The following is a 15,658-nucleotide window of genomic DNA, read 5'->3' as shown; positions in this document are numbered from 1 at the left end:
TCCCGAGGGGAACGTGACCACACTTTAGGGAGAGATGGTAAAAGCCTGATGTTGGTCAGTAATAGCAGCGGCGGGGAGAGAGGAAAGGATGCTAGGGAGAGAGCTCTTCAGAAAGTAGAAGCCACTGGAGTTGGTGACTGGTAGGGCATAGGGAGGGGACAAGGAGAGCAAAGCGTTACTTTTGGGGTGATGGCTTGAGAGATTGGGAAAAGCTCTGTCTTGTTCTTTTCAGGCCTGCTGTAGCAGAAAGCAGGTAGACCAAGTGGCTTATAAACAACAGACATTTATTTCTCCTGGTTGTGAGGCTGGGAAGTCCAAGGTCTTGGCCCCGGCAGATTTGATGTCTGGCGAGAAGTCACTATCTCCTTATTGTCCTCACAAGCGATGACGGATCTCTCTGCACTCCTTTCTAAGGGCACTAATCCCTTGCAGGAGGGCCCCACCCTCGTAACCTAATCATCTCCCAAAGGCTCTACTTCCTAATACCATCATCTTGGGGGTTAGGATGTCAACATATGACTCTTGGGGAGACACAAACATTTAATAGCAAACATAGTACAATGAAATTAAGTAAAGCGGGGGGAGCGACCGATGTGGCTCGGTGGTTGAGTTTTGACCTTTGAAGCAGGAGGTCATGGTTTGTTTCCCAGTCAGGGTACATGCCCGGGTTGCAGGCTCGATCCCCAGTGTGGGGCATGCAGGAGGCAGCCAATCAATGATTCTCTCTCATCATTGATGTTTCTATCTCTCTCTCTCTCCCTCTTCCTTCCTCTCTGAAATCAATGCAAATATTTTTTAAGCATAAATTAAGGCCCTAACCGGTTTGGTTCAGTGGATAGAGCATCAGCCTGTGGAGTGAAGAGTCCCAGGTTCAGTTCCGGTCAAGGGTATGTACCTTGGTTGTGGGCACATCCCCAGTAGAAGGTGTGCAGGAGGCAGATGATCGATGTTTCTCTCTCATCGATGTTTCTAACTCTCTATCCCTCTCCCTTCTTCTCTGTAAAAAAAATCAATAAAATATATTTTAAAAATAAATTAAGTAAGTAAAGGGGGGAGGATACAATATTTGGGGCTATCCATCAAATGCCAAATGTTGGACTTTGAGGTGCTTGATCTAGAGGGACATGTCCGGGAGGCAGCTGAAAAGGCAACTCTGCCACCGAATTTTAGTGATCAGTTTATGGCTGGAAATGTCTGTTCTGAACAACGATACCACTGGGCTGACATTCATGGGGTGCTTAGCACACATTAGGGCCCATGCCAAGCCTAGAGGCAGCATCAAACAGTGGCCAAGAGCCCAGTGTCCAGAGTGAGATTGTCAGGGTCCCGTTACCAGCCCCACCACTTACAACGTGTGTGATCTTCTGCAAGGCTGCTTACCCTTTCTGTGCCTCAGTTTCCCCATCTACGCAGTGGGGGTCATAATAGTATCTAGGTCCTCAAGCTATTATCAGGAGTTTAATGCATTTAGAGTCCTGTGTGTGGAACTCAATGGGTATTGCCTGTTCTGCTTTATGATCCCAGTGAATCATCATGGTAGATGGGATGGCAGGCATGACATCAAAGTTGGGTGTTAGTGGAAGAGGAAAGGGATGCACGGGAGCACAATTTTTTTCTTTCTTCAATGCAGAAAAAAGAGGCTGGCCGAGATGAACCGATGGTCCACCTACCTGTTGGGATGGACGACCTTCCTCCTCTACTCCTACCAGACAAGTGGAGGTGAGTATCCTGGAAAATGATGGGGGGATTTGGAAACTGGAAAGCATGAACAGGCCAAAGTAACAATTCCTGAATCCAAGAAGGCGTGGTAGAAACCTCAGACAGACCTGGGGCTTGGATCCTTTTGCTCTGCGTGACCTTGATCAAGCAATGCAACCTCTCTGAGATCACTTCTCAACTTGTTGAAGAGGAGCAGTGGCATTTACCTCATGGGGCTATTTTGAAAACCAGAAAGAAAAAAAACTAAATAAGACACAAGCATCTTTCAAGATGCTCAGTATATGGTAGGGGGAATGCAAATACTATGTTTATTTAAAGGGGGGCTCCAGCCCTGGCTGGTGTGGCTCAGTTGGTTGGAGCATTGTCCCATGCACCCAGAAGGTCGGAGCATTGTCCCATGCATCCAGAAGGTCATGGGTTTGACTCCCAGTCAGGTGCATACCTATGTTGCGGGTTCGATCCCCAGTTGGGGTTTGTAAGGGAAGGCAACCAATCGTTGTATCTCTCTCACATTCTCTCTCTCTCTCTCTCTCCCCTCCCCCTCCCTCTCTAAAATAAGTTAAATTTTTTAGAAGGAGGCGGCTCTATAATTTCAATTGACTGAACCCTTAGACTCCCTTTACATTATTTTTAACTTAATTACAGAACTTAAACATTCCCTTTACATTATTTTTTTTTAATTGTAGTAAAATACACAGAACGTAAAGTTTACCGTCTTAGTCGCTTAGAAGCGCACAGCTGAGTAGTGTTAAGTACATTCACATTGTTGGGCAACCAATATCCAGGACTCCTTTCATTTTGTCCTCATTAAACAATTTCTATTCCACGCCCCCACCCCCCAGACCAGGGGTGGGCAAACTTTTTGACTCAAGGGCCACAATGGGTTCTTAAACTGGACCGGAGGGCCGGAACAAAAGCATGGATGGAGTGTTTGTGTGAACTAATATAAATTCAAAGTAAAGGAGCGGAGGGGAGAGCAAGAGAACCGGATAGAACAGCCGGATCCGGCCATAGTTTGCCCACGGCTGCCCCAGACTCTGACAACCACCTTTTGACTTTCTGTCTCTATGAGTTGCTCCGGGTGCCTCATATAAAGGGAATCATACATATTTGTCCTTTTGTGACTGGCTCATTTCACTCAGCATGATGTCCTCCAGGTTCACCCGTGTTGCAGCAGTGTCAGAATTTGTTTGCCTTTTGAAGCTGAATAATATTCCATTGTCTGCATATACACCACATCTTGTTTCTCCATTCACCCGTCGATGGACACGTGGGTGGCTTCCACCTTTTGGCTTTTGCAAATAATACGGCTATGAACCTGGGTGAACAAACATCTCTCTGAGATCCTGCTTTCAGTTTTTTGGGCGTGTACCCAGAAGTGGAACTGCTGGGTCATATAATAATTATATTTTTCATTTTCTTTGAGAAACTGTCACACTATTTTCCACAGCAGCTGTACCATTTTACATTCTCACCACCAGGGCACTAGTGTGTTGATTTCTCCACATCCTTGCCAACACTTGTTATTCTCTGCCTTTTTTTTCCATAGTAGCCATTCTAGTATGTGGGGGGCTACACTCTTTTTTTATTATTATTGTCTAAAGTTTTACATATGTCTCCTTTTTCCCCAATTGACCGCCCACCCCACCATCCATTCCCACCCCGGCCAAGTCCCCACCGCCCAGTGTCTGTGTCCATTGGTTATGCTAATAGGCAGGCATACAAGCCCTTTGGTTGCTCTCTAAACCCCACCCCCCCGGCCCCTACCATTTGTCTCTGGATCGATCTATTCTTGTTCATGAAATTATGTTGCTCATTCTATCCCACGTATGAGTGAGATCATGTAATATTTATCTTTCTCCGACTGGCTTATTTTGCTTAGTATAATGTTATTTCCTCACCTGAGGATATGCTTTTTATTGATTTTAAAGAGAGAGGAAGGGAGAGAGGGAGAAACATTGATCAGTTGCCTCCTGTACATGCCTGAACTGAGGACCAAACCTGCAGGCTAGGTATGTGCCCTGATGGGGAATCAAACCTGCAACCTTTTGGTGCATGGATTGATGTTCCAACCAACTGAGCCACCCAGCCAGGGCAGCTACACTCTTAACGTATCCAGGAATCTAAATTAACCACTGCCCCAAATTTAATTAATTAATTAGCCACCCAAAGATTGTACGGTCGGCATAGTGAGACCTTGATTATCTATATAACCGTGCAAGTTATGGCGGAACATTCTCTACAGTGAGAATCCTTTTGCCAAAACCGGTTTGGCTCAGTGGATAGAGCGTCGGCCTGCGGACTCAAGGGTCCCAGGTTCGATTCCGGTCAAGGGCATGTACCTTGGTTGCGGGCACATCCCCAGTAGGGGGAGTGCAAGAGGCAGCTGATCGATGTTTCTCTCTCATCGATGTTTCTAACTCTCTATCCCTCTCCCTTCCTCTCTTCCTCTCTGTAAAAAATCAATAAAATATATATATAAAAAAAAAGAGAGAATCCTTTTCTGCCTGGCACGTCCTTGTTCCTTGGCTAAAACTAAACTAAAAAAACAAACAACAACAACAAAAACACTCATACTCATGCACTTTAATTCCATGAAGTCCTTTTTCTTTTTTTTAAAAAAAAAAATGTATTTTTATTTATTTCAGAGAGGATGGGAGAGGGAGAGAGAGAGAGAAACATCAATGATGAGAGCAAAACATTGATCGCCTGCCTCCTGCATGTCCCCTACTGGGGATTGAGCCGACATGAGCCCTGACCAGGAATCAAACCGTGACCTCCTATTTCATAGCTCCAAGCTCAACCACTGAGCCACGCCAGCAGAGTCCATCAAGTTCTTTTTCAATGATCACATTCTGTATTCCAGAGATTCCTACCTTGGGGCCACAAGGCAAGCACTAGTGTCCATGAAACCCTGGAATTGTATTTTTAAAGTATGTATTTATCAGGGTAGTGAGAACAGCTATTGTAACAAACTCCAAAGTATCAGAAGCTTCGCCCAAGAACATTTGATTTCCTGCTCCTATAAAATCCAATGAGGGTGCATCCGGTTGGCAGGGATCCAGCTTCTTTCATCTTGGGGTTCCATCATCCCCAAGGACTTCAGAATGCTGTGTGGAGTCTTGGCTTCTAGCTGATAGACAAAGACCAAGAGAGTCTAGAGGACTTTGGATGAGAGCCTATCTTTGGCCAGGCCAGGAAGTAACATCCATCACTTCTTCCCATTTCCACCAGCCGGAGCTCACTCACATAATGCTTAGCTGCAAGGGAGTCTGGGAAGTGTAGTTCAGCAGTGCGTTTGGGAGGAAAATGAAGCTGGTTTTGGTGAACACACTGCAGTCTCTGCCAGAAGGGCATACGAACCTTTTCCTGGAGAGAAGATCTGGTTTCTTGAAACAACAGACAAGTCCCCAAAAGGTTAAGAACCCAATTTATTCACACAGGGAACAATGTGCTTGATTAAATGTCAGCTTTTCCACTTGTGGGTCTCATTCTGGTCAGCCATGCCTTCCTGAGCCCACAGCCACATTCCAGTGCTGAAACTCAGTGCCCGCACGTATTCATAAACTCATTTATTCCGTACATATTAGTTGAGTGATTTCTAAGTGCCCGTCACAATACTACGGGCCAGACACACAGCAATAAATAAAAGCCAGGCCTTACCCTAGTCAGTGTGGCTCAGTGGATAGAGCGTCAGCCTGTGGACTAAAGGGTCCCGGGTTTGATTCCAGTCAAGGGCACATGCCCCGGGGTTTCAGGCTCGATCTCCAGTACGGGGTGTGCAGGAGGCAGCCAATCAATGATTCTCTCTCATCATTGATGTTTCTATCTCTCTCCCTCTCACTTCCTCTCTGAAATGAATAAAAATATATATTTTTTAAAAAGGTCAGGCCTGCCCTAGCCAGCTTGGCTCAGTGGATAGAGCGTCAGCCTGCGGACTGAAGGGTCCCAGGTTCGATTCTGGCCAAGGGCACATGCCTGGGTTGCGGGCTTGATCCCCAGTGGGGGGCGTGCAAGAGGCAGCCAATCAATGATTCTCTGTCATCATTGATGTTTCTATCTCTCTCTCCTTCTCCCTTCCTATCTGAAATCAATAAAGAAATATATTTTTTTAAAAAAAATAAAAAATAAAAATAAAAAAGGTCAGGCCTTATATTCAGAGAGCTCACAGTGAATAGGAGTGATAAATACAAACGCAAATCATTATATTCTTTCAAAAATTGGTGAGGACATTTTCAGAGATTGGCTCAGAGTACTATAAGAGTGAGGAAGAGTATTAATCCAGAATGGACCAAGTCTTCAAGGGGGAAAAGCAGGGGGTAAAGCTAGAAAGAGAAGAAATCGACTCAGGGCAGGATGGAGGCCATGAGCAAAACCCACAAAGGCAAGAAAGAGTGTGGAGTAAGGTCAAGGCAATGTTCATCAGGGCGTGAGAACAGAGAGGTCCGCGGGGCCTGGATTATGGAGGATTTTAACCCAGTTAAGAAGATCAGACCATCTGCTGTACTACTTTGCAGATGGCTAATAGGGTCTGTTATGTGTTGATTCTTACTAACAGCTCCCAAGGATAGCCTTAATGCTGTATACAGGGGGCAGCTGCCTGCCTTCCCCTCACCACCAGCATCCCATTGACCCAGTGATGCCCATCGTTGAGGAAAGTCATTGATGACCATGACAGTGACGATGACGATGATAGCTGACATTTGTTGAGCAGCAGCCACGCTCCAGGCACCCTGCTAAGCACTTTCTAAAGCTTAACTCTTTAAACTTGGCAAAAACCAAGACCAAACAGTTCTGAGACCCAAAGGTAGGAAATGCAATATTGCTAAGGAACCCTAATTGTACCCATCCATTGGTGAGGCTCGAAGATAGAGCTCTACCTTTTCCATCCTGTCCCAAAACATCCTTCTCCCTGTCATGGTCATTGCCAGGTTATACAGGGTGAGGGTCTGATGCAGAACAAGAGGGGACCACTAGGTTGCAGATAGGGGCTTCTGTCTTGTCCGCCTGTATGAGTAACAGACCAACTGTTATAACAAACAACTCCCGAATGTCAGTGGCTGAACCAAACAGGGGTTCAAGTCGAACTCATCTGACACTTCAGTGTGGATGTTTGGTGCAAAGCCCCTTTTGTTGTGATTCAGAGACACCGGATCCTTCTGCTGTGTGGCCCCACCATCCCGGGTGGGGGCGGGGGGGTATGCGTCAGCATTCTGTGTCCGGGCCTCTTTATCAGAGTTTCTCAGCCTTGGCCCTACTGACATTTGGGCTGATGACTCTTTGCTCTGGAGGGCTGTCCTGTGCCTGGGGATATATTTAGCAACATCCCTGGTCTCTACCCAGTAGTTTCAGTAGCACAGCTCCCAGTCCCCGCTCCCAGTTGTAACCACCGAAAATGGCTGCAAACATTGTCTAATGTCCGCTGGGGAGGGTCATAATCGCCTCTCTTCTGTCAGCTGGCAGACAGGAAGCTAGGGGCACCAAGGCTTGTTTGGGACGTTATTTTTGTGGGTTTTTGTGGGGGTTTTTTGAGCCAGAAAATGAACACTATTTCAGCCCAGATTCTATGAGTCATCGTTTTTTTTGTTTGTTTTTGTTAATCCTCACTTAAGGATATTTTTCCCATTGCTTTCAGAGATAGTGGAAGGGAGGGAGGGAGGGAAAAAGGAAGAGAGAGAGAGAGATTGAGAGAGAGATTGACTGGTTGCCTCCCGCATGCGCCCCATAAGGGGTGCAAGGAGTGAACCAGCAACCCAGGTATATACCCTTGATCTGGAATTGAACCGTGATCTGCTGGTTCTTAGGTCAACGCTCAACCTCTGAGCCACGCCAGTCAGGCAATAAAAAATATTTAAAAAAAGAACTAGTTGTTTCCATTTGCATATGGTTTAACTTTTCCAAGAATCAAGACATTCCCTCCTGTTTTATCTTCTGTTCTTCAGCTGGCAAGGATACCTGTGTCTTTCCCTTCGTCTACAAGGGGTCTGTTTACTTCTCCTGCACCAAAAAAGGTAGCATCTCACCTTGGTGTGCAACCAAAGCGGTATACGACAGACACTGGAAGCCATGCTTGGTGGAAGGTGAGTGGAGCCATATTGTCCCATCCGCGGGTTTCTGTAAATCATGGACTACAAAAGAGACAGTGTGAGTGTATATATTTTTTGCAGACAGGTTATAATATACATGTGTGCGTGGAAAATGCTCTGGGAAACTAAACATAATGTTAATGATGGGTAACCATGTTCACCAAGATAGTGCTCTCTGAATGGAGGGACTGTAACCAGTCGACCATTGTATTCTTTGTCTCTTTCTTAATTTCCTAAATTAATAAGGGGGGGGGGGAGGATTCTGTTTACGTTCTTTTTGTTACGCCTCACCCAAGGATATTTTTTTCTATTGGTTTCTAGAGCGTGGAGGGAAGGGATGGAGGTGGGGGAGAGAGAAACATTGATGTGTCTTTCTCACATCGATTGGTTGCCTCCTGCATGCTTTCCATACAGATTACCCACGATGTATCTTCCCCTTCATCTATCGGGGAAAGTCCTACAGCAACTGCATCACGGAAGGCAGCTTCTTTGGAAAGCTGTGGTGCTCAGTCACCTCCAACTTTGATGAGATGAAGCAGTGGAAATACTGTGAAATCAATGGTGAGGCACTGGAGCAAGGATGGGGTGCGTGGTGGAGAGGAGAGTGGAAGTCAATGGTCCTCATGACAGGATGGTGGCAAGGTGGAGAGCAGAGCACTATTCTAGGAGCCAAGGGTCTTCTCAGAGAGTATACGGTGACAAGCTCCAGGACTCATCAGACAGGTGCTAGTGAGAAGGAAAGTGGTTTATTTAAGAGCCAGCAACCTGAGAAGATGGAGGACTCTCACCCCAAAGACCATCTCAACCTCTCAGTGCAGACAGAGGTTTTTATAAGGAGAGAGATGGGAAACAAAACAAAGAGATCAAGGAGGGGGGTGGTTGAGAGTTCTCTGTTGAGGGAACTAAGTTCAGACCAGCACAGTCTATTCTCATTTGGTCCTTGAAACTGGTCAAGTGAGGGTCTGGTGTGCATCCTTCTGGTTTTTGTCATCCTTGTTTTATGTCATCCTGGTTTTACAGTTGAAGGTCAACAAATTCCCCAGAGCTGGGATGACTGAAGGTCCGAGTCTGTATCTTTTAAAGTTAGTTCCTAGCATTCTTATACAAACATGCTGATTATCTACAACTACATATTAGTCAGAGCCAGCATTTACAGAACAATGTCAAAAGAATGGTGTAGTGGGTTACAGAAATTAGAATTTGCTTAAGTCACCAAACAGATGCCCAAGAATAGGTCCTGGAAGAAAAGGTACTCTTTAGCTCTGGCTTTCTCTACTACATTGGGAAAGTTATTAAATCTCTTGGTCAGTTTGTTACCTGAAAAATGAGGTCACTAAGGCTGACTTCAAGGTTTTTTTTAAAGATTAGAGATCATTTTCATAAAAGATCTGTCACTGTGTTTTAAACATACCACAAGCCTGAGAAATAGTTTTCCACCTTGCCTATCATCTGAGCCAGTAGTCAGAAAAATGGGCTTTGAAGTCAGACCTGAGTGAGACTCCTGCTATTACCACCTACCGGCTGTGTGATCTTGGGCACATTAGATAATACAAATAATAATGGTCATACTATAGTGAACTTTTAGTAAGCATTTGCTGTGTGCCTGGCATTGTTCTAAGAACCTCACATGCAAGAACTCATTTATATGCCCTAACAACCCTTATGAGATTAAAAAAATATATGACCAGTAGCCCCATTTTGCAGATGGGGAAACTGAGGCTCAAAGATGTTCGGTTGTTAAATGGCAAAACTGTGATTTGATCCCAGGAAGTCTAAGCTTCAGAAATTGTTCTCTTAATCACTTAATTCCTCTCCCTTTCCCTCCCCCTCTCTCTTTCCCTCTGCCTCTAAACCCAGGCCAAGCCCCTTGGTGTAATTCTGGCTTCCCACAGAACCCACCAAAGCAGCCTTTTAATTAGGCAATGCTGAGTTTATTGCATACAACGTAAGGGAGATCACCACCTTGACAGTGTCTTAATAGCATCTTTGAGGGAGGAGAGCAAAGTCGGGATGTTAATTAGGTTTTGGGGGTCTTTCAAAGTGGGGATGTGATGAAGATTGGGGATGCGTAATAATATAGTTTAGAACTGGTGGTCATGACAAAGTGATGTTTCTGAGAAGGATTCAAAGTATCTTAAAGAGTAAATAGTCTTTTAAATTTTTTTAAATTTATTTTTCAATTACAATTGAAGAGTCAGTAGTCTTTTTGATATAATTTATTGAAAAGTTGAAAGGTCTGATGTTTATTTAAATGGTTTTTTCAGCAAATTCTTGAAAGTTACAATATTTGCAACTTTGATCTTCCCAGACAAGAATTTCTTAGACCAGTAGAGTCCTATTGATGAAGCCCATGGAACAAGAAAGCCTTATTAATGTAGACACTAAACTGTGTGAGTGTCAATGGTTTGGGTTCTCACTTATCTGTAAAGCGGAAATAATAACATCACGAGAAGTTGCTTGGGAGTGTTCAATATTATGTTACCTTTCATGAGACAAAGCAAGGTCCATCGTTGGTGTGTGATAAATGGAAGCCCTTTTCATCTTCTTGACCCATAACCTTTGTACGGTCATTTTCAGAGTTCGGGGGAAATTCCCTCAGCAAGGCCTGCATCTTCCCCTCCATCTACAGAAATAATGTGATCTCTGAGTGCATTGAGAATGAAGACAACAAGCTCTGGTGTCCAACCACAGAGAACATGGACAAGGATGGAATGTGGAGTTTCTGTGCCGACACCAGTAATCTGGGGGTGGGAATCGGGTGGGCGTGGGCAGACCCCTTCATTTATTTACTCAGCAAATGCTACTCCACAGACACTGTGCGGGGCTCTGGGGATACGGTGACGAATAAGGCAGAGTCCTGTTCTCATTGGTTTGATGAACAAGTAGCATAAATATGATTTTTAAGGGTTTTGTTTTTTTGTCTTGTTTTGTTTTGTTAATCCTCACCCAAGGATATTTTTTCCATTGATTTTTTTTTTTTTAGAGTGAGTGGAAGGGAGGGAGAGAGTGGGGAGAGAGAAACATTGATGTGAGAGACACATCAATAGGTTGCCTCCCACGTGTGCCCCGACCAGGGCCAAATATTGCACTGCAACCCAGGTACGTGCCCTTGACCAGGAATTGAACCTGAGACCCTTCAGTGCATGGGGGAAACTCTAACCACTGAGCAACACTGTCCAGGGCAATATTTAAGGGTATTTTTTTTTAAATCCTATATAATAAAACCTAATATACTAAGTGTTCAGTCGACCGGTTGGCCATTCAACCAATCAAAGCGTAATATGCTAATGATATGCTAAGATCACTCTACCACTCACTATGATGTGCACTGTCCACCAGCGGGCAGACGCTCCGACCAGTAGGTTAGCTTGTTGCTGAGGTCCATCCTATTGGGACTGAGCAAGATAAGCGGGACATGCCCTGGAGCCCTCCCACGGTCCCTCCCCAGCTGGCCAACCTCCCACGCCCCTCCCCAGCCCCAATCATGCACCGGTGGGGTCCCTCAGCCTGGCCTGCACCCTCTCACAATCCGGGACCCCTCAGGGGATGTCAGAGAGCCGATTTCAGCCCGATCCCACAAGTCAGGCCGAGGGACCCCACTGGTGCATGAATTTGTGCACTGGGCCCCTAGTCTATTAATAAGAAAACTAGAAGGGTAAGAAAACCAGTTCAAAGAACAGATTTCTTCACTGAAATAATATAATCAGTGAAGAAAAGAATGCTGAGCAGAAACAAGATTGCTAAATTAGATATAAAATACATTCACATCTAAAGGGCTATCAAATCTTTGGAGTTATCCTATCTACCAGATAGAAATTATTGACATCTCTGTTGAGCAAAAATTATTCCCAACACATCAATCTTCTACGTGTTACAGCGTCCGGGCCTCCAATCCATAGCAGATAGGAAATCAAACAAAGTTATATTTCCCTACAGCAGCCGTCTGCAAACTCCCACCTATGGGCCGAATCTAGATGAACTCTTCTTTCTTTCTTTTTTAAATTGAAATTTGTGTTTTTTAGAGAGAGAGGAGGAGGAGAGAGGGGAGGGGGAAGAGAGAGAAACGTCGATTTATTGTTTCACTTATTTATGCATTCATTGGTTGATTCTTATGTGTGCCCTGACCAGGATTGAACCCACAACCCTGGTGTACCAAGCGACGCTCTAACCAACTCACTAACCTGGCCAGGGCTGGACAAATGCTACTTTTCATACAGCCCCCAATCCAATGATAGTTCTTACATTTTTGTGTATGCTTTTATTTTTTTTTTAATATATTTTATTGATATTCTACAGAGAGGAAGGGAGAGGGATAGAGAGTTAGAAACATCGATGAGAGAGAAACATCGATCAGCTGCCTCCTGCACACCTTCTACTGGGGATGTGCCCACAACCAAGGTACATGCCCTTGACCGGAATCAAACCCGGGACCTTTCAGTCCGCAGGCTGACGCTCTATCCACTGAGCCAAACCGGTTAGGGCTTTGTGTATGCTTTTAAAAAAAAGAAGAAAATAAATAAATAAATAAAAAATAAAAAAAGAAGAAGAACCCCATTTTGTGACAGGTGAAAATGACACCTCAGTCGTTAGAGCGTCAGCCCATGCACCAGGGGGTCACGGGTTCAATTCCCAGCCAAGGGCACATACCTGGTTGCAAGTTCAATACACAATTCAGTTGGGGTGCCTGCAGGAGGCAACTAATTGATGTGTCTCACCTCTCTCTCTCTCTCTCTCTCTCTCTCTCTGTCTCTCTCTCTCTGTCTCTCTCTCTCCTTTTCCTTGCCTTCCACTCTCTCTAAAACCTAATGGGAAAAATATTCTCGGGTGAGGATTAACAAAAACAGAACAAAATCCAGGGTCCACATGTAAAGTTTCACTAGCACACAGCCATGCCCATTACTTACGGCTTGCCTGTGGCTGCCTTCCCGCCACAATGGTGGCATGAGGATGGTGGCAAACACTGCATGATGCTCAAAGCTGGACCATCTGGCCCTTTACAGGAAGTTTGCTGACGCTGAGCTAGAGAATCGGGTGACCCTTAGGGGCTTGACCTTGGCAACAGACCTAGACTCTGGATTCCAATAATTACAGGCTGTTGTTGTTCCTTGTGATTAAGCCCCTAGCGACATGGAAAGGTCATGTGGCAATACCTTAGCCCTTTTTCGCGTTTTAGATCATTTTTATTAATGGCCAATCATCGGTGCCTGCAAGTAGCTCCTTCCTTGACACATTTTCTCCAAGAGACGCGTGATTGCCGCCTTGAGCTAGGGAAGAAGTCAGCACTCCAGGCGCTCTGTGTGGGGCCATTTAAAACCGCGAAATCGCCAACCAAATGCACAAAAAGGCGGAAGGGGAAGGACTGCGCGTGCCCCAGGAGGGCCCTCTCTGCAGCAGGAGAGCGGGAGGAGGCGGAGGGTGACCTGTTGGCCTTGGGCTAGGAACCGGGGCCTCCGCGACTCCTTTTACGCTGCTCTGCGTGTCCACCAAGGACTGTGGACCCGCCACCAGCATTGATTTGGGTGCCCCACATGAATGTCAGCGAGTAGGCGGATGAATAGAGAGGACCCTCTGTAACTTGTCCCCTGCGAGCCTCACTCGGCTCCCTGGTTCTTCCAGGGACAAAACTCTGTCCCTCTCCCGCCACCTCCGACCCCTCGTGCTTCCCCTTGCCCGCCCCCAGCACCCCCTGCACCCTCCCCCAAGTCCTAAACTCAGCTCCTTTCCAAAGGCAGAGAAGTCCTCTGGCATTTAGGTCTAGGCCAGCGTTCCACCCCTCCCCCGGGAGCCCCGGCCACGCCCACACCACACGCCTGCGCTTTCCCGGTAGCGCAAAGGTGCGGGGATAACCACCGTCTGGTCTCCTTCTTCTCCCAAGGGATCACCTCCTTGGTGCCCGGCTCTCCCTGCCACTTCCCCTTCAACTATAAAAACAAGAATTACTTTAACTGCACCCGCAAAGGATCGAAGGAGAACCTTCTGTGGTGCGCAACCTCTTACGACTATGACCAGGACCGCACCTGGGTGTACTGCTGAGCCAAGGTAAGACCAGGGGGGAGGGGAGGGCGCGCCTGGGTGCCTGGCGCAGGCGAAGGCGGGCGCTGGGGCCAAGCCTGGGGGCGTGGCTGATGGGAACGTGAGGTCAGGGAGCACCGGGGGTGGGGGGTGGGGGGGGGGCGGGGGGCACCGTCAATGGGAAGGTGGGATCCGTTCCTCCCAGCGGGTGTGATCTGCCCCGATTCCCAGCCAGGCGAGCTGCCTTCCCCAGAGCCCAGATGGAGTGTGTGGGGGCGGGGTGGGGGAAAGATGCGGGCAACTTCCCACAGGAGAAGGCTGGGAGAAATCGGGGTGCCCGTGTCAGGCGGGAGAGCAGGGGGAGGAGGTGGGCGAAGCTGTGCAGACCCAGAATTCCAAGTGCGGGGCTGGGAGCTTTGAGTGGGAACGAGTAGAAATGTGGGATTTCTCCAACCGGAGCGCGCCAGGAAAAGACGGCCTTCGGGCCCCCAGCAGCCCTGGCACGGTGTGGTCGGTCCACTTCCCCCATCGCTGCGGGGCTAACCAAGGAACAGGCGGGGCTCACGTTTCTTCCTTGTCATCTGGGCCCCCTCCCCACCTCAGCGCTTAAGCCGACGCTCTCTGCAGGACCAGCCCTACCCTTCCTTCTTTTCTCGTGAGTCCCTCCTGGCTTCAGCCTTCGAAAGCCGGAGGAAGTCTCTCCAGACCCCCCGCATGGACCCACCCGCCTACCCACTGGCATTCTGGGATTTAAGCGTAAAGAGAAGCCCGTTCATGAGATGTGTGGACCAAGTTCCACTGCCAGGATGGAAAACGCTGGCGCTGTTTCTCCTTATCGCCATCATGCGCGTGGCTCATGGGTGATGCCAACATTCGTGGCTCCTCCTCCGCTGTGGCCTGGTAGTGAGAACTCTCTCCCCTGAATCGAGAGGGGCAAGGGGTGGTGTGAACTCCGGTGTGAACTCCTGGTGTGAACTCCGGGTACCATCTTAACCAAGTGGCTCTTCAGAAACACCCACCGTGGTCCCATCTGTGTCTGAGAGGAGAATATTTTTAGGGCCCGTCCTCCAAGTTCCACCCTCAGAGCAGAACTCGCTTCTTGCAGGTCCCTCTCCCACCACACCTCCCACAACAAAGCTGAGGCGCTCACAGGTCTTTCTTGGACTGGCTGGCTCCCAGGAGCCAAGGGAGGGGCAAGGAGGGGGGAGTCCAAATGCTGGTGCCAGGGGAGGGGCGGGGGGTGGTGTCCAAATGCTGGTGCCAGGGGAGGGGCGGGGGGTGGTGTCCAAATGCTGGTGCCAGGGGAGGGGCAGGGGGTGGTGTCCAAATGCTGGTGCCAGGGGAGGGGCGGGGGGTCCAAATGCTGGTGCCAGGGGAGGGGCGGGAGGGGGGGTCCAAATGCTGGTGCCAGGGGAGGGGCGGGGAGGAGGGGTCCAAATGCTGGTGCCAGGGGAGGGGCGGGGAGGAGGGGTCCAAATGCTGGTGCCAGGGGAGGGGCGGGGAGGAGGGGTCCAAATGCTGGTGCCAGGGGAGGGGCAGGGGGTCCAAATGCTGGTGCCAGGGGAGGGGCGGGAGGGGGGGTCCAAATGCTGGTGCCAGGGGAGGGGCGGGGAGGAGGGGTCCAAATGCTGGTGCCAGGGGAGAGGCGGGGGGTCCAAATGCTGGTGCCAGGGGAGGGGCAGGGGGCGGTGTCCAAATGCTGGTGCCAGGGGAGAGGCGGGGAGGAGGGGTCCAAATGCTGGTGCCAGGGGAGGGGCGGGGAGGAGGGGTCCAAATGCTGGTGCCAGGGGAGGGGCGGGGAGGAGGGGTCCAAATGCTGGTGCCAGGGGAGGGGCGGGGGG

General features: G+C 48.2%; 1 protein-coding gene across 1 annotated transcript; it reads left to right on the top strand.

Moving 5' to 3' along the window:
* Positions 1–1,649: 1,649 nt before the first annotated feature.
* Positions 1,650–13,838, top strand: ELSPBP1 (epididymal sperm binding protein 1; the record flags this gene model as incomplete). The annotated part of the gene is made up of 5 exons (XM_080646114.1): positions 1,650–1,719; positions 7,662–7,799; positions 8,220–8,366; positions 10,383–10,541; positions 13,681–13,838. The coding sequence occupies 5 exons, from the start codon at positions 1,650–1,652 to the stop codon at positions 13,836–13,838; spliced, it is 672 nt and encodes a 223-aa protein (XP_080502240.1).
* Positions 13,839–15,658: the final 1,820 nt, after the last annotated feature.

This window comes from Plecotus auritus, assembly GCF_963455305.1.
Source record: "Plecotus auritus genome assembly, chromosome: 10".
NCBI lineage: Eukaryota > Metazoa > Chordata > Mammalia > Chiroptera > Vespertilionidae > Plecotus > Plecotus auritus.
This window is presented reverse-complemented; position numbering and strand designations above follow the sequence as displayed.